At 47.9% G+C, this 23,552-nt stretch overlaps 1 protein-coding gene across 5 annotated transcripts in view; it reads left to right on the plus strand.

Moving 5' to 3' along the window:
* Positions 1-23,552, plus strand: part of TXNDC16 (thioredoxin domain containing 16) — an 82,961-nt gene that overhangs the window by 51,068 nt on the left and 8,341 nt on the right. For all 5 annotated transcript variants that reach the window (XM_054025643.1, XM_054025642.1, XM_054025645.1 and 2 more), the window contains 6 exons: positions 1,749-1,917; positions 6,330-6,466; positions 17,386-17,470; positions 19,368-19,506; positions 19,950-20,110; positions 21,640-21,830. In XM_054025643.1, coding sequence (XP_053881618.1) covers positions 1,749-1,917; positions 6,330-6,466; positions 17,386-17,470; positions 19,368-19,506; positions 19,950-20,110; positions 21,640-21,830 — 882 coding nt within the window. The remainder of the gene's footprint in view (positions 1-1,748; positions 1,918-6,329; positions 6,467-17,385; positions 17,471-19,367; positions 19,507-19,949; positions 20,111-21,639; positions 21,831-23,552) is intronic.

The raw sequence follows: 23,552 nt of genomic DNA on the forward strand, positions 1-23,552 counted from the left end.
CTGAACAAGATGAGAGTGGGGAGTGAATTCCTGGCATCCAGAGCTTTGAGGGAGATGGGTATCTCTGATGGTTGGCAGTTGGACACCAGGGGAAGGGTTCCTAATAGTTTGGAAATAGTATATTGCGTGCGTGGCTGCTGTGGGTTGCAGATGAGGAATCTAAAATTCCCAGCAGCTTGACTAACCCGGTGTCCCTGCGCTGGCTGTGTGACATAGCCCATGCGTAGCTGAACCCTGGATATTGTTGGACTGGAAAACTTTGTTTATTTTTTATTTTTAACATAAGAGTTCAGCCAGAAGTTCTGCCTGGTGGATATGACGGTATGTCAGAGGAGTTGAATTACTTGTTCATGCAATGGGCCCAATCCTGGAGGGAGCTGAGCGCCTGCTGAGAAGTGCTGAATCGGAATACGACGACTGTATTATTAAAGATTGCCAGGAGCTACCTTACAGCAGTGGCTTTCAGTCTTTCCAGACGACTGTCCCCCTTTCAGGAGTCTGATTTGTCTTGCATACCCCCAAGTTTCACCTCACTTAAAAACTACCCGCTTACAAAATCAGACATCAAAATACAAAAGTGTCCCAGAACACTAGTACTGAACAATGGCTGACTTTCTCTTTTTTACCACATACGTCTTAAATAATTCAATTGGAATAGAAATATTGCACTTACATAGAGCAGTATAAACAACTCAGTGTCTGTATGAAATTTTAGTTTGTACTGCTTTTGCTAGTGCTTTTTACGTAGCCTGTTGTAAAAGCAGGCAAATAGCTAGATGAGTTGATGTACCCCCTGGAAGCCCTCTGTGTACCCCTACTACCACTGCCTTAAAGAACATGCTGGCTGCTGGTAAATAAACATGGACTATAATATCTGTAGCTGTGGCATGAATATTTCTCTTCATGTTAAAGATTGCTGAGCAAAATGTCTCCATTGCAATCCAGGAGACCAGTTCTAATATGATGCCACGTCCTCCCTTTCATACCCCTTTTCTTTTGGCACTGAAATGATTTTGGGGTGGGAGAGGAGTACCAGAAGCTATCCAAGATTAGATCTATTAAATAAGACAACTGGCCAGTTCTGATTTAGGGGGCCGTACTTGCATCTTGCAGCTCCGATAGCTACACAAGCCATTTGTCCTTTGCTGTAATGTTTTGACATCACCTTACTGTCTTAATGGCATTATAACCCCACCGTTCAGAGCTGATTCTCCTGTCTTCTGTACGTACAATGTACACGGTGCAGAAAAAGCAAGTTAACACTTCACTGAACATGAAACTGCTACCGGTGCGTCACTGAGTGGCATAATCAGCCACACAGAGGACCCAAAAAGTGAGCCAAACATGCTGTGATAATTAATACATTGGCAGACAGGGGAACAATAGTTCAACTGAATTTTAATAAGTTCCCTAGCAATGAAACTATTATTGGGATGATGGGTGAGGTTCATTTAGGGCCAGGTTCTGATACCCTTGCTCACCAGCCTGGTATCTTACTACGTGAGCAGTCCCATTGATTTCAATGGCAGTACTCCAGGACTAAGGCACCACTCTGCATGAGTAAGTATATCAGAATCTAGCCCTCAACACTGCAGTTCCGGGAAGTCCAAAGCCAAAGGGATTTCTAACATGGATATTACCGTATATTTCGGTATTTAACTAAGTGCTCATTTGGAAAGCGCTCTGCCTAAATAATTCATCTTTGACTCCTCGAACTTTATTGTAAATATTTTTGTTTTCCGCTACAGGAACCCAAGGAATTTCGCTTGCCAAAGTAAACTGCTGGGACTGGCCTGATGTCTGCATGAAGCAGAACGTCACTCAATTTCCCATTACCAAGATGTATGAGAAGGGAGCAGGGTCGCTGACTTACACTGGCATGCTCGGAACAGCAGAACTGCTCAGATTCCTCAGGCTGTGAGTGTCCTGTTGATGCCAGTGTTGTTAGTATTTCAGCTTGACATTTCTGAAGGATCTTTACTGTCCCAGAAGTTGAACCGTAGTCTGTTTACATAGTCATAGTTTGGATCTTAATCTTAGTTTCAACACCAGGCTTAGAGTTTAGTGGGTAGGTCTGAAATGAGCTTAACAACCTTCCACACCTTTTCACTATCAGGAAATAACTTTTCTTAAAGGATACGTCCATCCACTGGTTTGACTCTCCCTGTCACAATAGAGAGACACCTTATGTTTGTTTATTGTTTGGAGAGTCATGACCTACGGGCCTCCAAACCCAGGTCCACAGGAGCAGCCATGCTCCAACCCTCCACTTGGCCACCTGCTGACAGCTCCTTACCCAGGACCCGTGAAGCCCAGGCCCAGTTTGAGGCTCCACCCCGAGGTCCTAATGGCAGAGTCCCAGAGCAGCCGATTGGCCCACTGGCCCTATTTAAGCCAGCAGCAGGAACAGGAAACTGTCCAAACAACTGGGATCCATCCCGCTCCCCCAGTTTGACTTCCTGGCATCTGACTGGTGGTTCTGATATCCATTTTGTCTTGTGCCTCTAACCCCCTGGTATCCTGTTTGTGCCTCTGACCCCCTGGTATCCTGACCCGGCCTGGCCCAACTTGTGGTTCTGATCTCACGTTTGTCTCCTGCTTCTGATCTACTGGTATTCTTGACTCTTGTCTCTATGACTGTGAACTCCAGCTCTGACCACTAGGTCTGGCTGCCCATGACCCAGCCGTGACCACTTGTTCGGACCACAATAACTGCAGGGCCGAGCCCGGTGCCCACGACCCAGCCGCACTGCCACAGCCCCCAGAAGCATAGGACTCCCCTGAACGGGACCTCCTCCTCCAGGTGGATAATCAAGCACTGCAGGCACAAGTTGCTCAGAGGATCAGGGACAACCAGCAGCTGCAGGAGCAACTGAGGCAGCTGAGCACCGACAATGCCATGCTGCGAGCGCCGCCTGCCGTACCCTGGCATGAATGGTTGAACGGGAACCGCAGGCAGTTCCACGGTTTCATCAACCAATGCCACCTTCTGTTTCTGATGTGTCCCAGAATCTATGCCTCTGACCAGGCCAAGGTGGCCCTGGTAATCAGCCTATTGACAGGAGATGTGTTAGACTGCTCCCCCCCCCCGTGCTGGAAGATTGTAGGCTGGTGCTGTCGAACTGGGATGCCTTTCTCCAGCTGATATCAATCATCTTCGATGACCCACCCTAAGCTCGAATGGCCGAGGCCACGCTGAAAAGACTTCGGCAGGGGCGCAAGGCACAATGGCCTCCTGTGTGGCACACGTCTGTCGCCTCACAGCGGATACAGAGTGCAACGAAACAGCACAGCTGTACCAGTTCCAGTGGGGGCTTGCAGGAAGAAATCAAAGACAAACTGGCCTGGGTAGAGATGCCTGGAGGCCTAGACACCCTTGTGGACCTTGCCATCTGCACAGATGAGCTGCTGTGAGAATGAAGAAAGGAGAAAAGATGTTCCTTGCAGTCCCTCTACAGGCCTACTGGGACCTCACCTTGTGTATCGCCCGCCAAACCTGTGCAAGCCAACCTGGCTCATCAGCGCCTCACTCCTGAAGAAAAAGAACGGCGCCGTCGGTGCCACCTGTGCTTCTACTGCAGTGAACCTGGCCATGTCATCTCGACCTGCCCAGTATGAATGCCCAGCAGCTTGGGGAAACAAGTCTGTCCAGACACAGTGGGGGAAACCGGCCTGGTCCTTGAGGGAAAATAATTTCCCTGTACCCTAGTCCTCACTGAGACCCACCCTGAGCCCCATCCAGAGGCTTCCCATTTGCAGGTATCTATCCAGCTGTGCATCCGGGGAGATCCCCGGCAGATCCCCCTCCAAGAGACCCTCATCGATTCAGGAGCAGCAGACAATTTTGTGGAACCAGCTACAGCTCAGGCCCTACAGATTCCCCTGCAACACGAGGCCACGCTGGAGATGATTGGAACTATTGATGGCTCTCCACTGTCTTTGGGTCCAGATGTGGAGGAGACTGTCCCCCTGGAGGCTGTTATTCAGGGACACAGAGATAATTCGATCTGGCATGATCCATTCTGCACATTTTCCCCTGGTCGTTGGAGTCTCCTGGCTAACCCTTCATGGCCCCCTCATTCATTGGTGAGAACAGAAGGTCGCTTTCATATCAGAATTCTGCTGACGGTGCGGCCAGGGACCAGGAAGGGTTGCACTCAGGCCCAAGAAGGTTCAAATAGGTATAGTTTCCCACATCGAAACATCTACTGGGGGAACTATGGAATTCCCCCTCCCTCTCAGTACTGCAGCGATGCTGATGTCTTTAAAAAAAGAATGCAGAAAGCCTCCCCCCACATTGGGACTATGATTGTCCTATAGAACTCCAGCCAGCGGTGAAGATATCGTCTGGGTGGATCTACGCAATGTCAGAGCCTGAACTGGTAGCGTTACAAGGACACCTCCAAGAGAACCTGGCACGGGGGTTCATCTGCAGGTCAACCTCACCAGCCCATGCCCCAGTCCTTTTCATAAAAAAGGACGGCAGCCTCCACCTCTGTGTTGATTACCAAGCCCTAAATCAAGTAAGTCCAGAACCACTAACCACTAACCAATAACCCTAATCTCTGAGTTGTTGGACGATGTGGGGGCTGCCCGCATATACACTAAACTGGATCTCTGATGAGCTTACAGTCTCATCTGTATCCAAGAGGGGGACTGCCTTTCAGACCTGCTATGGACAGTTTGTATATTTGGTCATCCCATTTGAGTTGACTAATGCCCCAGCAACATTCCAGCACTTCATTAATGGTGTGCAATAAGATCTACTGCGCCAGTTTGTAGTTCTATACTCAGATGATATATTGGTCTTCTCAGATGATCTGGACCAACACACCATTCACAACTGCACAGTCCTGGAGAGAATCTGACAACACGGTCTCTACAGTAAATTCAAAAAGTGCTCATTTGATCAGACCTCAACTGAGTTCCTAGGTTTCATCCTGTCCCCAGAAGGAATCAAGATGGATCCATTCAAGGTCTAGGCTGTCTGCTACTTGGCTGCCCTCCCTCCTCCCTCTCCCCCCCCCCCCCCCCCCATGTGTACAGCCTATAACGTTTTCTAGGCTTTGCAAACTTTTACTGGAGGTTCATCTCAAATTTTTCAAAACAAGTGCTTGGATGAGATCAGCTCTTGGATGTAGAACAACTGTCTGAAGCTGAACCCAAGCAAGGCAGAAGTGAGGCTGGTGGGCAGAGGAAATTATTTCAGGGCATTTTCAGCCACGGTGCTGTCTGCTTTGATTTGAAGGTTCACACCCACAATTGGTCCATCAGTCTGTAGTCTAGGAGTACTCTTGGATTCCTCACCGACGCTGGGCTCTGACACCGCGATGGTCGTGAGTAACGCTTTCTACCATCTCCGGTTGGCTTGGACGCTCCATCCCATCCTGGTGGATGAAGACCTGGCCTCCCTTATTCATGCCTTCATCACCTCTTGGCTGGACTACAGCAACATGTTGTACTTGGGCATGAAACCTTCAGCTCGTAGGAAACTCCAGTTAGTACAAAACACTGCAGTGCATCTTCTCAGCAACACAGGCTGTCATGAGCCCATCCGACCTGTCCTCTGCTCTCTATGCTAGCTTCCTGCAGAATTTTGAATCTAGTTCATGGTCTCAGTCCTTATCTTTAAAGAGCTTCTTGACCTGGGCCCAGGTTACCTAAAAGACTGTTTAAAACTCTGGGACGAAGAGCAGAGTTGCCAACCACGGTCTTCTGGCCCAATGGTGCTCTCAGCAATAAAAGTCAAGCTCATCTGTGCAGGAGACAGAACTTTCTCTGGGGTGGGTCCGAGTAGGGTGACCAGACAGCAAATGTGAAAAATAGGGACAGGGGTTGGGGGTAATAGGAGCCTATATAAGAAAAAGACCCAAAAATCGGGACTGTCCCTATAAAATCGGGACATTTGGTCACCCTAGGTTCGAGCCTGTGTAATGAACTCCCATGGTAACTAAAGACCATCACAAGCCTCCCCACTTTCTGCTCCAAGTGCAAGGTGCATTTCTTGACCTTGCTGTTTCTAATATAAACATGGAGTAACAGGTATGTTTAACGAACAAAAACCCACACTACCGAAACAAGATGCTCCACTCCACGTGCTTCTCCCTCTGGGGAGAGGATGAGAGAGCAAACCCACGACAGATGAGTAGTCGTGACACGGGTCTGCTGTCCCTTCCCAGAAGCCGGTTGGGATTTTCCCTGGTGTCTCTGTCTTCCGTTGCACTCACTCTGTTGTGGTTTTTGCTTATTTAACACAGCTGCATGTTTTGTTTTGTTTTTTAATCATGCTGAACAAAGCATCTCCCCCTGCCTATCATTCATTTCTCTAGAAGCAGCATTTCCTGCCCTGTGAAGCTGACCACCATTGAAGAAGTGGATGAATATTTAAGTGGGGAAGTCCATGCCGACTCGTCTTCTTACCACAGCACATCAGTTCTGGGAATATTTCACCCTCGCATGAAAGCAGGTAAACGTGGCACTTTGAGAGAGAGAGAATACAAGGTTAGCAGTATTAGGAGCTCCTATCTGGTACCTAAAGATGAGGATTTCTGCCATTTGAGAGGAACTCATTGGTTCCTTGTTTGCTAAATGATGTAACTGGGCATATGTGGTCACACTGATAATTTGCAGTACGGTAGTGGCTAGAGGCCCTACATGAGAGCACAGCCCCATTGTACTATGGGCTGTACAACTCGTGGGAGACAGTCTCTACCCTGGAAAGCTTACAGTCTAAATAGACAAGATGCACAAAGGGTGAGAGAACAAACAGTGGTGAAGTGACTCATCTAAGAAGCTGAGAACAGACCCCAGATATCCTGAGCCCTAGTTTAGTGCTTTGTCTACTGGACCAGTCTAGCTCTCTGTTGGTGCACTCACAACAAAGGCTGTTCCAGAGAATGAGGCCCTACACCCCAGTTCTGCAAGCAGGTACGTGTGGGGTGACGCTTGTGCCCCGGCATTGACTTCAGTGGCTCTCCACACTGGGACACAGGTCCATCCACATGCTGCAGGATCGGGGCCCTGCTAAGTTAAATCCTCCCTTTAGAAGTTTTCTAGTGATCTTTTTCCTGTAGGTTCTGGAGCAAACCTGTTAATGATGGTCTGTTGATTGTCCTCCAAAGGAAGCGATTTCCACACCCAGGCAATAACTCATTTCCTCTCTCAGAGCAAAATATTGAACTAAATTACGGCCCTCCAGAGAGAGAGAGAGAATGGCTGCAGAGGTGAAAGATGCGCATGCAGTGGATTGCATGTATTCCTCACGTAGCAGCACTCTGCGAGAAATGCTATCCAGGCAGAAAGAAGTAGCCAAGGTAGCACTGCAGTGTGGGCATTATAGGTAAAATGGAGATGGCACTTCCCTTATCAGCCCTGTGTCCCACAGCTCTTAATATCCCCAAGACATGCACCTTCTGGGATTGACTATTCTCCTGCCTAATGGTTTTTTCCAGCCTGCTCCAGAATAAAGGCTGTATGTGCTGAATAAGGTTAAACACGCTTGTTTCTTGGGGGTTGGCTTTATTGACAGTTGTTCGCTATAATACCCCCTATATTCCAGCCCATGCCTCCTCTCCTAGCTTGGCTACCCCTAGGGCTCCATCTTTCAGACTTTCATGCTCTCTTTAGCACTGTGTAGGCTAGTGGCTAGACCAGAGGACTGGGACTGAAAAGATCTGGGTTCAATTCCTAGCTTGGCCTCCTGGGTGAGCCCGGGCAAGTCACTTCCCCTCTCTGTAGCTACATTTCCCCATCTAGCTAATGACACAGCCCTCCTTTGTGAAGTGCTTTTAGATCTACTGATGAGAAGCGCTGTGTAAGAGGTAGGTGTTTTATTATTATTACCTGGAAGGCCTCCCTTTATGTGCAGGGTGGCATTGCATAGGATTGGAAGGGATGTCCTGGCTCATTGTCGCAGGCAGCCCCGGGAAATATTCGCATTTATAAATGTATCAAGTTCCGCCTTGAAACCTGTCAGATTGTTTGGGCTGGTCCACACTAAGCCCCCAGTTCGAACTAAGATACGCAACTTCAGCTACGTGAATAACGTAGCTGAAGTCGAAGTATCTTAGTTCGAACTTAAAGGTACTTACCGCGGGTCCACACATAGCAGGCAGGCTCCCCCGTCGACTCCGCCTACTCCTCTCGCGGAGCAGGATTACCGGCGTCTACGGCGAGCACTTCCGGGATCGATTTATCGCGTCTAGACAAGACGCGATAAATCGATCCCAGAAGATCGATTGCTGGCTGCCGAACCAGCGGGTAAGTATAGACGTACCCTTAGTTTGCTCCCACTACTCCTGTTGGGAGGCCGTTCCAGAACCTCCCTCCTCTGACGGTTAGAACCCTTCTGATTTCCAGCCTAAATTTACTCATGGACAGTCTATACCTCTTTGTTCTTGTGACCCCCTTATGCATTAGCTTAACTAGCTTTTCTGCCTCCCTGGGATTCCTCCTGCCGATGTATTTATAGAGAGCAATCAGAGCCCCTTGCAGCCTTCGTTTTACCAGGCTGAACAAGCCCAGCTCTTTTGTTAACCAGCTACATTGAATCTGCAGGGTTCCAACCCCTGCCAGCAAGGGATGGAGCAACAGAAGAACCCAAGTACCCAGTCACACAAAGGGTTTGTCTGTGCTGCGGGGGAGTCTCCAGATAATCTCTTGGTGGGTCTGAGTTACCCGAGGGTGAGAGAGATGTTTGCACTGTTAACACTTTTTCTTATTTGCAAGTGGATAACTCAAGATCAGCCTTAAGGGTTTGTTGTTTTTTTAACTCTGCCCTCTACATGTCCACCATCCTGAGAGTAGAACGCAGGATTTCCTTGTGAACTCAAGTACCGGTGGTTTAAACATAACAGAGTGCATAGGCACTCAGTTACTACGGCCACAAGTAACCACCTAGATTATTTTCCTTCCCTTCCAAACGTCATACTGAGCTACGGTGCACCAACTGGGTACGCGAGAGAAGAAAGGTAGGTTTGATTGGATGATAAGTAAGAAGGAGCCATGGAGATGAAACCACAACCGTAGATGTGAGGATTGTGCGTGTCAAGTTTTGGTGTGAACTCTGCACCATGCTCAGCTTTACAAACGACCACCCTCCTTAATCTTTCCAGCCGCTGCAGCGAGCGGTAGAACGTTCATGCTCGTGGCAGAACAATCTCTGAATATGCGGCTGCAGGGGCCTACGTGCCTCGTGGAATGAATAAGTTATGAGAGATGCAGTAATCGGCAGCTGTAGGGCTAGCGGAAAGAAGTGAGCATACAAGTGCATATCAGGCCCATCTTCCTGCCCTGCCACCGGCTCCTGGTCAGCTTTTGGGGCCAGTTTAAAACCTTGTCCTGATCTTCAGCTCAAGCAATGGATAAGCCCCCAGCTAGATTGAAGAGTTCCTCTGGGACAGCGCAGCTCACAAATATCACGACAGTGTGCGTGAGAGCCAAGGACAAAGCATGCTCAGTTGAGGGGATCTAGCTATGGAACAAACTTCCAGGGAAAATCAAGGTCCGGCCAGTCCAAAGACTGATGATCTCAAGGAAACACTACACACCCTTCCTCTCCAGAAAGGCCTTCCAACTGTGAGAATGCCATTCCCCCCTTCTGCCCAGCAAATTTCAACCAACCCACAATCCGCCCAACTCCTGGAACAAAGGAAACCAAAAGTACGCTAATACATTTTTTAAAAATCAAAACCAAAACCTACCCCAAGCAGAGCTTCTACCCCATAAAAGGAGAAGTGCCAGTGACTCTGTGAAATCCACAGGGACTTCACTGTTGCTAATAACTTTATATGGAAGGTGTCCAGCCACTGTACTTATGGACAGTGGTATTAAACCTTAAGTTAAATAGATGGGACAACTGAAAAATCCTGATGGTCATCTTACTTTACAAGCTAAGCAGGCGTGGAAGTGATTAGTGCTTGGACCCACTGAACATCTTTAGTGAGGTGTCGGTGGTTATCTTAATAATTGTATATGCTGAGGACTCAGGGTCAAGAGGAGGGGTAGTGAGTCAGATTGCTATGACTGCACATGCAAATGAGTTGGATCCACTGGGTCATTAGGCAGGCAGTAGGTGCACAATAGCATGTGCATTCTTTTGCATGGACCTCCGGCATCTTCCTTAAAACATGCGATCTTCTCTCCTGACCGATGGGAAATTACTCTGCGCTGACATTTCCGCAGGTTGAGTTCTGCTCCAGTTTTCTCACTTGGTTCCCACGAACCCCATTCTACCCCTCCCCCTCCTCCATAACCTGATCTCTGCAGAGGGGCTTCCAGGACGTCTGAAGAAAGGATGGGTCTGCTGGCACAAGCGGTACCTGCCTCCCGCACCTTTCCGAGCCCCATGGGTTTCCATCTTCTCCATCAGCAGACGGAGAGGAGGCAATCTGGTCCATGATGTTTCTAAATGGAACCAGCCCTGACTTTAATGTGAGAGAGTTAAATGACTATAAATCAACCTGGAAAGGGAGAATGGGCAGGCACAGTTCCCCTCAAAAACAGCTCAAGAAATAGCCTGGCTCGCCATGCCCCAGTCAAAGCCCAACTGAACACAAGTGGCCTTTTGACCCCACATCCTGTCAGTTATCTTCACCCAGCTTGGAAATCTGAGAACCTCCGGCCGTGGTTGGAAAGCAGAAAGAGGGAGGCTTTGCAGCTGGGAAGAGAATCTGCCTGCCAGAGGCAGATTGGTTACATCTTGTTCCATAGCACTGTTTTCTGTACTGCACTTCATACTGGCTTCAGAGACGCACAGGCACAACCCACGCTCTGACAGAAGGGGGTAAAAATGTGTCGAGGGCACAACATGAGAGTAATAGAGTTAAAGGTATAGGACTAATCGGCAATAGTTAAGGCACATTACAATCTTCAAACAGTAATAATAATATTTAACACTGCTATGGAGCCTGATACAAAGCCCATTAAAGTTAATGGAAAGGCACCTGTTGACTCCCATGGATTTTGGGTCATTTTCATCAGTAGAACCTGAAGCATTTTTTATAATGGTGGTGGGCACTGTCCTCTCCATTTTAGAAACTGAGCACCAGGGCCAGCTTTTCAAAAGCCGCTTCTAGTTTTGAGCGCATCGGGGCGGGGCCCACAAATCGAGGCCTTCCGAATGAATGACTGCGTCCAAAAGATGTTGGAACGTGCCCGACATTCCAGATCAAGTCAGAAATAGAGCCAGGGACAGATCCCAGGTCTCCTGACTCAGGGGAAAGCTCACCTCTTTGCTTAGCGGAATGAGGACGTCTCTGGATATTTTTCTCATGACGCTTTTACTCCAGAACAGCATGATGGCATATGCTTGGTTTTTCCAGGAACCGAAGTTAGACTAACAGGATGTCCAGCTATAAACAAAAAAAACAATCAATGCACTTTCAATTAAATTGTATTATTAGATAACCATTCAAGGGACCAATAAACGTTTTCCTAAGGGCTTGTCTACAGGGGAAATGTACCAAAATAGTTATAGTTATTGTGCTCTAAACCCCTGCGTGAATGGTCTTATTCCAGAATAATTATTCCGGTACAACTATTTTGGCAAATTTCCCCATACAGACAAGCCCCACAGGATGTCTGTAAAGAACAGTGGCAAAGAAGTTTCCTGGAAAAATTGGAGGAGATCACATAGAAGATTAACTTGATTTGATACCAAAAGTTGGTTGATTCTTTCAGTATACTGGAAACAAAATGCTCTCTTAAATACTGGCTTCATTGTGTACTTAGGAAGCACCTGTAAGACTTACTGTGTTTGACAAAGTTCCTGGCTCACTGACTGCTAGTTAAAACGCTGCCTAACTGCAAGGTTTTCAGTGGGCCTATGGGAATGGGATGAAGGGCTTATCGGCCTGCATGCAGCATTGAATGGGAGGCCAGTTAATGGGAGTCTTTCCATTGACTTCATTGGGCTTGGGCTCAGGCCGCTTGTGAGGACTGAAATCTGAAGGGAGCGAGAATAGAGGCTGAGAATCCCTCTCACCATGTGTGCTTAGGGAGCGTGTCTATACTTCAATAAAACACCGGGGCTGGCCCGTGTCAGCTGACGGAGGCTCACGCTGCAGGGTTATAAAATCACAGTGTAGACATTCGGGTTTGGGCTGGAGCCCAAGCTCTGGGAACCTCCCCCGTTGCAGGATGTCAGAGCTCAGGCTCCAGTCCAAGTCCGGACGTCTACACTGCAATTTTAGAGCACCGCAGCCCGAGCCCGGTAAGCCTGAGACAGCTGACACAGGTCAGTCGCAGGTGTTTTATTGCAGTGTAGACACACTGAAAGGGGTCTGCAGACATTGGCTCGCACAAATGCCATGGCTGGAGTCCGGCTTAGGGTTGTCAGGCCCAAGAGTTCAAAAAACCATCAGTCGGGTCCCCGAAATCACAAGCTTGGCTTAAAAAAAATCAAGAGGTTTAAAAAAAAAAAAAAAAAGCCAATACATGTTGTGGTCTGTTGACTTCCTGTCTGGTGTTTGAGCTTGAGGGTGGACGGGGAGGGTGAGGGGGGGTCACCTTTTCCAGCTTTTCTCTGCAACCCTGAGGACTAGGGTTTTTATTAAAAATTCAGTGCTTTGCTGAATTAAATGATGCTTCTCTTGTCGCAGCCTTGGTCTGTCTTGTCTGCTTAGCGACTGTAGGCTCTTTGGGGCAGGAGCTCTTTTGCTATGTGTTTGCACAGCACGGGGCCCCAATCTCAGTTCAGGCGGCCAGGTGCTACCGTCATTCTACTACCACTATTATTATTATTATTAATTTGTGTAGAGGAGCGGACTCACCCCTGCGGCGCCTCCTGCTGGTTACTTCCAGGAATTAGCTCTTCCAGCATCCAGAGCGCCCTCTGTAGGCTGGTGATCCGCCTTACCTGTGGCCCCGTGTCCCTTCCAGGACCCCGGTGCCCTTGTTCCTGGGGTGCTGCCCCCTGACAGTAACCCCTCAGTCTTAGGGTTTCCCCTCCCTGGGGAACCCCCACCCACTATTCCCACCTCGCCTCAGTATAAGGCTACTGCCGGTCATCGTCTAGCCCCACACCCTGGGGCAGACTGCAGTATAGGCCACTCATCGCTGGCAAGGAGGGTTTGGACCTGCTGCCTTGGCCTAACCCTGGGCTGCCCTCGGCAACCCCCAGTACCTATTAGCCCAATGGTAGGCCACAGCCTGGGGCTTTCCAGGCTGGAGCTCCCGAGCTCTTCAGCCTGTCCCCAGCCCTGCTCCACCCAGGTACCCTGTCTCTAGCTCCCTGCAGCCAGGCCCTTCTCTCTCTGAATGCAGAGAGAGACTGCGTCCTTGCGCCTGGCTCCCAGCCTTTATAGGGCCAGCTGGGCCCTGATTGGGGCGTGGCCCAGCTGCAGCCGCTTCCCCAATCAGCCCAGCTTTTAGAGCTGCAGCCCTCTGCAGGGCCGCTTTCAAGCCCTTCCAGGCAGGAGCGGGTGTCCACCCCGCTACAATTGGTATTTTGGGAGTGCCCAGGAGCCCCAGACCTAAGCCATGACCCCATTGCACTAGGGCACAGACCAAACACAGAACACAATGATGGTTCCTGCCCCATTGATTCTGGGCTGCAGCCATAGGCATAGAGGAGATTTCTGGGTGAGGTCCTATGAATTGTAGTTGCAACCATGCAGCCCTGCTCTTGGTTGGAGCCTGTAGGTGTTACCGTAATACAAATAATATGGGGTTACCTCTTTGTTGCTTTGGATATAGAATCATAGAAGATCTGGGTTGGAAGAGACCTCAGGAGGTATCTAGTCCAACCCCCTGCTCAAAGCAGGACCAACCCCAACTAAATCATCCCAGCCAGGGCTTTGTCAAGCTGGGCCTTAAAAACTTCCCTAGGTAACACATTCCAGTGCTTCACCACCCTCCTAGTGAAAAAGTTTTTCCTAATATCCAACCTAAACCTCCCCCACTGCAATTTGAGACCATTACTCCTTGTTTTGTCCTCTGCTACCTGTCAGTATCACCGGTTGCCTTGGAAATCACTGATGCGTCTGATGCCGTGTTTTAACCGCACTGTGTGATCGCAGAGTAGATGTTGGCTGGGCAGTGGTAAAACATTTGTTTAAGCTGAAACCTCATGATTCGCAAAACCAGTAAGGAGGGTTACAAACAAAATCTGAGCGTTGCACAGGTTTGAAAAAGGAGCCTGGCACGCGTCCCGATTGGCGCAGAGTCATGAAGGTGGGTATAGAACAAAACACTTGTTACAGCTACAACTATTCTTTGGTTCTCAGGATAATGTTTTAAACTATGTTTGATATTTGAGCCAACAGTGAGTAACAAACACCTATCTGCCACGGGGCATAATTTGTGCCACTGCAGTTTATTATGCCACGTCTCTCCTACAATACATTCACCTCCTGATTATGATCTTTCAGGAGACATAAAAATACAGCGCATGTAAAACCTACAGGGGTTGTTCGTGGAACTTTTCCATTGCTGCAGTGAAGAGTCACGACAGTATTTTGAATTTATAAGCAGCTGACTGATGTCTAGAGGTCACTTCATCCCTCCACAAGAGGCTAGACATACTGTGCTCAAGAGTTACTGTTGGATAGAGGATAATTTCATAAGATACGGCTGATATTTGGGAACTTTCACTACTGGATCATGCCCAAGGTTTCTTTTTCCAGTGAAACTTTGTGTAGGACGCAGAGCTGTCTCCCTTGGCAGTTACTCTCCCTGTTGTTCCAACGGACTTTTATTCTAGGCAAGTATCAAAGCTCTATCGAGGGCCATAGGTGTGAAGAGCTGATCAGATTCTGGGGGAATTAAAGCGGAACCCAGTTTAACGTTTGATGATGACTCTAGACAACACTTCTTTTTGGTAGGGTTCGTTATCTTGTGGAGGAGCCACGTTAATTTCAGGGGTTCTGGTTCCTACAGAAAACTCAATGGCTGCCACAGTGATCACTTCAAAAGGGAACTCCAGCAGTGGAATAGGCAGGCAGCTCTGGCTCTGCCTCAGACAGCCCCCAAAAGGCTGAGGCTCAACAGAGGCGCACGAAAGAGGGGGACGATCCAGGCCACAAGCAACCTGAGGAATTCATCAAAATCTGGTTCAGCTGAGCACAGTCTCAATTCAAGAAAGCATCCTCATTGTCCCTGCCTATGTAGGGCAGCACTTAAACACGTGCTCAAGTCCCAACCACCTGCTTAAATGCTGTCCTGAATAGGGTTAGATTTAAGCACCTGCCTAGGTACTTTCCTGAATTGGAGTCTATATGTCTTGTGTCCGCCTGGACACTTCCTAGTAAATCTTAGAATCATAGAATCATAGAAGATAAGGGTTGGAAGAGACCTCAGGAGGTCATCTAGTCCATCCCCCTGCTCAAAGCAGGACCAACCCCAACTAAATCATCCCAGCCAGGGCTTTGTCAAGCCTGACCTTAAAAACCTCTAAGGAAGGAGATTCCACCACCTCCCTAGGTAACTCATTCCAGTGCTTCACCACCCTCCTAGTGAAAAGTTTTTCCTAATATCCAACCTAAACCTCCCCCACTGCAACTTGAGACCATTACGCCTTGTTCTGTCCTCTGCTACCACTGAGGACAGTGTAGATCCATCCTCTGTATTGGTTTATTCATTGTTGTGGTAGCCGTGCTGGTCCCAGGATATTTGAGAGACAAGGTGGCTGAAGGATATCACCTCACCCACCTAGTCCCTGTATTTTGTTTATATTATCTGACAAAAAAAAAAAAATGGGAGAGGCAGTTCAGCTCCATTTGCTGCTGATCTTTTTTGCCCTCCCCTTTTTAAGCAGCTGTTCCTTTGGGGGCTTATTTTGGTTTTGCCCTACCACTGGTGCTTTGTTAAAGTGGTTTGATTAAGCAGCCAAAGATGAGGAAATTCCAAAAACTAAGGTAGCACCTATCATTTTCATTCATCCGTGTTGTGCATGCTATCTATATTACAGTACGGCCAGGTCTCACAATTTTATCATGAGGCTTGTGATATCTGGTGGCTTTACTTTAAGCCCCAGCTCCTGGAGTCATGTGATTTATGTGAGCATCTCAGCTTTCCTTTAAAGAAAAATAAGAGCATTTCTAGCCCTTGTGATTGAAGAGGAGAGCATGAAAATGTGACCTGAGTGTTCCCTAAAAGCTCATAAACAGAAGGCAAAGAAAGAGAACCCCACATGTATTATTATTAACCCAATCTCATGGTTTATCAGGACCTGACTCATGGTTTTTGAATGCCTAGGTGCGGCTATGCTGCTTTTGTGGTATATATTAAAACCAAAAACAAATATTTTGAGTCTTAAAATTTAACGAGGATTATAAAAAGGTACATCTGTGTGACTTGGCTGGGTTAAAGTTGCAGTCTTAAGTTTTGGAAATTCCTGGCTTCTCCCGAGTGTAGGAATTCTCTCTTTTAATCAAGAAAGAATGCTGGATTTTTGCATTTAGCTGTCATGTTTGGAGGGTTTTTTAAGGGTGTGTGTGGGGGAGATAGAAAAATGGGAGCTACTCAGTCTGCAGAGATGCCAGACTGTGCTGGGTTGAGCAATAGAGCCTTAAGAACTTTGCTCTGTAGCTACCAGACCTGTCGTTTAGGACATTCATCCCCCAATGTAACTTACATGTTCTAATTAGATAAGCAGTTTTCTGAACCCACACCGCCCTGAACTGAGGCCTCTGGAGTTCTGCGTTAATGGCCTAGAACATCTTTGCAGCAGCTACAGTTTAGGGCAGTGTCAAGATAGAAATTGCAACACTGCCCTCTTTTGATTAGACGGTGACCGGGGCCTGAGATTGTAAGTGTTTTGGGGCAGGGACCCTCTTTCTGATCAGTGTTTGTACAGCACCTAGCACAGTGCAGTCTTGGTCCACGACTGGGGCTCTTTGGAGCTATACATAAATATTAATTAATTAATTAATTCAGAAGGGTCTCGCCAAGATTTAAAAGTCAAGCCAAGTTGGAAGGAATTAGTTTGCTGGATTTGAAGGGGTGTAAATGTAGAATCAGTAAGACAATGTGCTTGTATTGGCCTTCCATCAGGATGTAGATACTACATAGTGTTGGTAATTGTTTGCATTATCAGAGTGCCTAGGAGTCACAGTCATCGAGCAGGACCTCATGGTGCTAGGTGCTGTACAAACACAGAACAAAAAGACAGTCCTTGCCCCAGACTTTGCTATTGCTGCCAACAGGGTATGATCGTAGAAATGCAGGGCTGGAAGGGAACTCAAGCGATCAGAGACAGCACCAAGTAAACCTAGACCGTCCCTGGCAGGTGTTTGTCCAACCTGTTCTTAACAACCACCAAAGACGGGGATTCCACTACCTCCCTTGGAAACCTGTTCCCGCGCTCAACTACCCTCTCGGAGTGGCTAAAGGAAAAAATGCACTTTTCTTTGGGATTGTTATTTACTTATTTATGTATTTTTACAGCAAGGGAAGCTTTCGTCGAAGCAGGAAACATGCTCAGGGGATATGTAACAACAGGACTGTATGCTGAAGATGATGCGTTGGTTCTGTAAGTATTTGGGTTTTTTTCCTTTTTTGGTAAGAATATGAATTGATCTGCACGTCAGTGAATTCCATTGTTTTTTAAGGACAACGTTCCAGCTGTCCGGGCATTACCGTAACTGTTCAAATACAGGTACAAGCCATAGAGTAGAGAGGGCCATAAGGCCAGCACTGCTCTGTAAACAGAGATGGGTGACTGGGCATGGATCACTTGATGATTCCCTGTTCTGTTCATTCCCTCTGGGGCACCTGGCACTGGCCACTGACGGAAGACAGAATACTGGGTTGGATGGACCTTTGGTCTGACCCAGTGTGGCTGTTCTTGTGTTCTTATGATAGCCAGTTATGAGAGGACACTGGGCTGGAATGCAGGAGAACTGGATTCTCTCCTGGCTCTGCCACTGATCTCCTGGGTAATCCTGGAAAAGTCACTTTATGTCTCTGTTTGAAGGAATCTTTTCCCCAGTCTCCAGGGGCGGCTCTCTGTTTTTTGCCGCCTCAAGCACGGCAGGCAGGCTGCCTTTGGCGGCACGCCTGCGGGTGATCTGCCAGTCCCGCGTCTTTGGCGTACTCGCCGCCGAATTGCTGCCGAAGCCGCAGGACCTCCCGCAGGCATGCCACCGAAGGCTGCCTGACTGCCGCTCTCACAGCGACCGGCAGGCCGCCCCCCACAGCTTGCCGCCCCAGGCACGCGCTTGCTGCGCTGGTGCCTGGAGCCGTCCCTGCCAGTCTCCGTTGCTAAGTTTTCGCGTCCTTGTCATCTCACAACCTTGCTAGTTCTTTACCCCCAGAATCGTCTGGGGCAGGCAAGACCAAACTGCTAACGTAAAAAAGAAAAAAAAGGCAGAACCTCCCCTTTTTCAGAGTAGTGCGGGGGTGTGGAGAAAATGTTCATCCCTCTTCATTCATCAGAAAGAGGCAAAAGAAAAAGTCTCCCTCTCCGTTTTTTCCCCTTTGTAGATTACTTTTAGCTGATTCTTTCTCCCCGGCTTCCTGTGCAGAGTGGGCCTGATCCAAATCCCATTGAAGTCCATGGCTGTCTCTCCAGACCCCATTCCTTCAGCCTTCAAAAGGGCATCAATCTCCGTTTATACCCTGGGTCCCACGAGTTTCTTTTGTACCCGTGCTATAAATCCATGTGGCTGGGAACCAAGAGAAGGGAAGCCCTTTTCTAGAGTTTTAAAGCCACCGGAAAACTTTGCCCAAATCCTTATTGACTCTGCTGTATTGCAGCGAGTGGCTGCTGGCCATTTCAGTGTTCAGCCACAAGGCGCTAGGTGGTTCCTCTGTGCTGGTAGTCGGCAGTTTTCCCATTGGGGCTGGTGAACATAGACCCCCATGCCGGCCGTTATTCAGCCGACCGCTTCATCGCATGCTCACCATTAAAGCCAATCAGGGCCTTCGAGCTCACTCCGGCGAGGAGCCAAACAGCCGGGGCCAGATTTTTAAGGGGATTTGGTTGTCTGAAGAAGCAGATCGACACCGAGTAGGATTCTCAAAAGCACCAAGGCGCCAGACTCCCATTGACGTCGGTGTTTGCAGCCTAGAGTCCTAGCTGCATCTTTTGGTGCCTAAGTACCTCTGCCAATCGGGTTCTCCGTGCTCAGTCCAGCAGAGCACGTAAGCACATGCCTGGCTTGAAGCATAGAAGGAACCCCACTGGAGGCAGGGCCAGAGTGAGGATCACAGTGGTCCCTTCTGACTTTAAAGTCTCTTTGCTGGATCCTAGCGTGCTCAGGATCTTACAGGACTGAGACCCTGATGACGTCAAGTCTCTCTCCCTCCCCAGCATTTCCCTACTGTGCACTTGATCCAGTCCCTCAGGACATACACAATGCGTTGCAGCAGTTTTTGCGTGCGTAAGATGTGGCATTCCATGGTTGTAATAAACCATTTTCCTGTAGGGCCCGTAAATATGCCGTGCCTCTTCCAGCGCTGCTCCTAGTGAGGCGTGAAGATCACAGAATAGATAGCGTCCCGCTATCAAAACAGAGTGTCCCGGACATAGTTCAGACCATCAGGTCCCAATTACTGGAAACATTTGTAAGTATAATTGCTGCTTACGGTAAAAATAAATGCATTTTCTCAGTTACACAGGGAGTTCATGAGATCCCGCATGACCATCCGCGATGTGTTCAGAGATGTGTTTAAACAAGTTTCCTGCCGTGAGGGCAGGGGACTGGACTCAATGACCTCTCGAGGTCCCTTCCAGTCCTAGAGTCTATGAGTGCTGGGAGGGTGGGGTTATATCTAAGTGGTGCCGAGGCCTTGCACCGTTCCTCTGGAGAGGGGTGAATTTCACACCCACATGCCTTGTTAAGCCCGCTGGATTCATGTGTCTGCATTTCCAGGTGTTTTAAACATGTCCATAATCTGAGCAGCTTCCACCCAATGTAAGAATGGCACCAATCCGTAAAATTAACCCCTGCGTTCTTCTGGCCTTGATCCTTTCACTCTAAAACCCATCTCACTTTGTTCTCTTGCAGCCAGAAATCACAGTGGAAAATCTCCCCGACTACTTGAGCCTGGAAAAACCCTTACTCATTTTGTTCAACGATGGAGGCCTAAATCGAAGAGTGAGACTGGAAATGTTGAGTTTGGCGAATGGAAAGGGCCACGAGGCGTTTCTCGCTTGCTGGATGAACCTGTGAGCATGAAAAAACACGTTTGCTTCTTTCCAGGACCTAGCTCACAGCATGGTTCTGCAGTTAATGAAAACACCATCGAGCTGGTTTTTTAACCCGTTATTCAGTGTGGGGATCACGGCAAGGATGCCTGCAGAAGCAGGAGGTCCATTGCAGTCCTAGTCCATATTCCTAGGCTGACGCTGAGTTATTTAGTAGTGATTAAAGCCCAAAGAGCCAAGTGCAGTCAGAGCTGAATGATAACTACCAGCGTTCAAGGAAAAGTACTAAACTATCAATTGAATCCTATCCTTGTTCTTATAACTGATGCTGCCCCGGAGTTTATTTTTCACCCATAGGAGAACAGGGTAAATGAATTCTTGCTGAAGGAGTTCATTTGATAGATTTTACTTTCTGAGTAACTAACGTGAAAATACTCATGAACAATGCAATGAAGGGCTGGGTATGGGAGAGAAAGGAAAGTTTTCAAAAGAAGGAGCGAAAGAATTAAAGCAAAAGAAGGGACCGTCCCCGCCCCCACCATCAACCAAATTATGAAACAGAGCAAAGCTAACAGCCAAGAAATGCAAAGTTGCAAGAGGGAAGATTTTTAGCCCCTCCCCGACATGTATTTTTAATTGTTCCATCTCTGAATGTTTTTCTCTTCCCTGAGGCGCCAAAATCAATGAATCAGAAAGTGCTCTGTGCACTGAGAACTGTATTGCGGGGTGGGGAGTAATTTAGTGGATGGGGAATGCACTATTTTTTTTTTAAAAGGGCAAACAACCTGATTGCCAGCAATGTGCAGTATATAAGCGCCCCTTGAATTTTTGGCCTTCTCAAATTCTCCCTGCCCCCGATCCTCCACTGCTCTTTATTTAAAAATAAAAATCACCTTTTTGGAAGGAAGAAGGGTCGTTTCAAAGAGGAAAAGGTTGTGTCGTTTAAATGGCTAGACCGGGAAGGAGATGCCTGTTTGCTTTATAGCTAGTAAAATGCATCCTCTTCTAGGGTGAAATTCACTGCTGTGCAGAAACCCAGCTCCTAGGCAGCACTCATAGTAGGACTTATGTGGTTCTTAAGACTCATGCTGATCATCTTACAGGAGTGAAGTCACCTCTTCCCTCCCCTCTCCTCCCCACCCCCCCGTGCCTCTAAACAGTGGGCCACACGTTCTCCGCATTAAATGATCACCCTCACACAGACACATTAGGCCTAGTCCAGCTGAAGCACATGTACCATGAAGCACCTGAGTAATCTCAGGGACCTCAGTGCAAGTGGCCACATGCTTGAAGTTAAGCACAGACTTACGTGCTTTGCTGGGTCAGGGCAGAGCACTCAGCACCTCGCAGGATCTACCCTTTGCTGCTCATTCCTGTCTAGGGTGACCAGATAGAAAGTGTGAACAATCAGAACAGGGGGTGAGGGGTCATAGGCACCTATATAAGAAAAAGCCCCGAATAGCAGGATTGTTCCTATCAAATCGGGACATCCTATTCCTGTCTCGTGGCTTAAGTGTTAGTGACCAAGTTCAATCGGATCTGTTCTACAGGAAAAACACTCCTGTAGGCCGAGGAGTCCTGAAGGCATATTTCAGCACTCCACCTCCTCTGCCTCTTCTTGCCTGGGTGAACCTTCATTCCGGCGGTCAAGTATTTGCATTTCCTTCAGACCAATCTGTCACCGAAACGAACGTCTTGTCTTGGCTCGAGAAATTAAAAGCCGGGCTCGAGATTCCCAGCAGTAAGTATGAAGGCTTGTCGGATGTTTCTAGGCACTGCGCTCAATTGTCTGTCATGGTTATTTAATGATGGGAAAGTTCAGTTATTCTGTGCTTGAGCCAAAGCACAAATAGTCCAGCCAGAAAAGACTGCTCGGATTCTGCAGTCTGAGGTGCTGTGCTTTGCGGGACAGCTGGGGGGGATTGTTCTGAACTGCCATCAGTTTTCTGCAATAATCCACACAACTATATTTGACGCCTGTTACTGAGAACTGGGCTTTCTCAATGCTGATTGCTAATGAAAAGTCTCCTGCGTCTGCCCCAGCTCTCATACTAGGAACTTTCAGTGCTAGGCATGCAGCCTTCCCGTGCATTTACTGGCAAAGTGCAGTATCGGTGGAAAGGGATCTGGTGCCTCGTATTGTAAATTCTTTGAAGATGGAGTATTGTCGTTATTGGTAACTGTGCAGTGGCTTGTGTGACTCAGGAACTGAGGCGGAAAAAGCCAAAACGCTTTTCATAAGTCATCCCTACAACAATTTCAGACTCACAATCACTAAACTAACACTCAACTTTGGAGCAATGTGAAATACAAACCTGGTGGATTGTTAATGACACTGGGGCAAAACCAGGTGTTTTCTGAGGAGATAACCTAGGGCCTGATCCAAACCCCATTGAAGTCAATGGAAAGACTCCAGTGGGTTTTGGGTTAGCTTCCTAGTGGCCAATAACAAGATTGTGGACATCCCTTTTTAACGTCGTATCTACCATGTGTTGTCCCCAAATCTCTTTCCCTCCACAGCTAAAGACATCTCTACATGCCCATGTACTCTGGGTAGTTTCTGGTAAGTGGAGTCTTTTTCTCCACTGGAATAATTCCTTAGAGATCCTAATTTCCAAACCATTTCCAGTCAGTGTCTACAGAACCAACGGCGATATTCTTTATACTACTGTTGAGCTCAGGATAGCACCTGGATCCTATGGCGATAGGTGTAGTGATGGGGCTGATTGATAGCGGGGATGGCACAGGCAAACAGGAGATGGAACCTCCGTGCTAACATCTAGCTCCCTTCCCGTACGACTCTTTCCAAACTAAAATTTGGATAAGCTGGTTTGACTGGATTCTAGAGTGCTTGTTTAAAGCCAACTTATCCAAACCCAGCAGATGTTGGCAATGTCAGTGCGACTCACGCACAGCAGCTTGGACAAGAGGACACACTTTCTGCCAACGTTCTTGTTGAAATACACGTCCCTTTCTTCCGTCGCAATAGTTCAGAATTTGAGACGTTTTGAGAAGTGCTAAACCTCTGGAGACGGTTTGCTGATTTGTCCCCCTCTAGTGGCAGGGCCACATATTAGGTTTATGAGTCTGCTACTGCTTCCTGGTAATAGACTGGTTGTTGGTGGAGATTGAACTCAGGACAGGGCTTCTACTTCCTGAGCTAAGAATTGATGTGTGCACCGTGAGGCAGCGGCATACTCATAAACCTGTTACGTGGTCCGGCAACTAGAGGGAGACAAAGCTCCACACTGTGGTAATAGGTGAAGCTTTTGTGGTAATAAAAGGCCCTCAACAACTGCATCGAATTTTAGTTTAGAAAGAGTCTGAAGACTAATTTATCTCATGCTTTAATCCCACAAACCATAGACTTACCATTGAAAACATACTTAAGAACCTGTCTTATCTAATGGAAACAGATTCACCTCACTTCCTTTCAGTAGTTTTCTTGGACAAGATAACGATC

This window comes from Malaclemys terrapin, chromosome 4 (assembly GCF_027887155.1).
Source record: "Malaclemys terrapin pileata isolate rMalTer1 chromosome 4, rMalTer1.hap1, whole genome shotgun sequence".
Taxonomy (NCBI): Eukaryota; Metazoa; Chordata; order Testudines; family Emydidae; genus Malaclemys; species Malaclemys terrapin.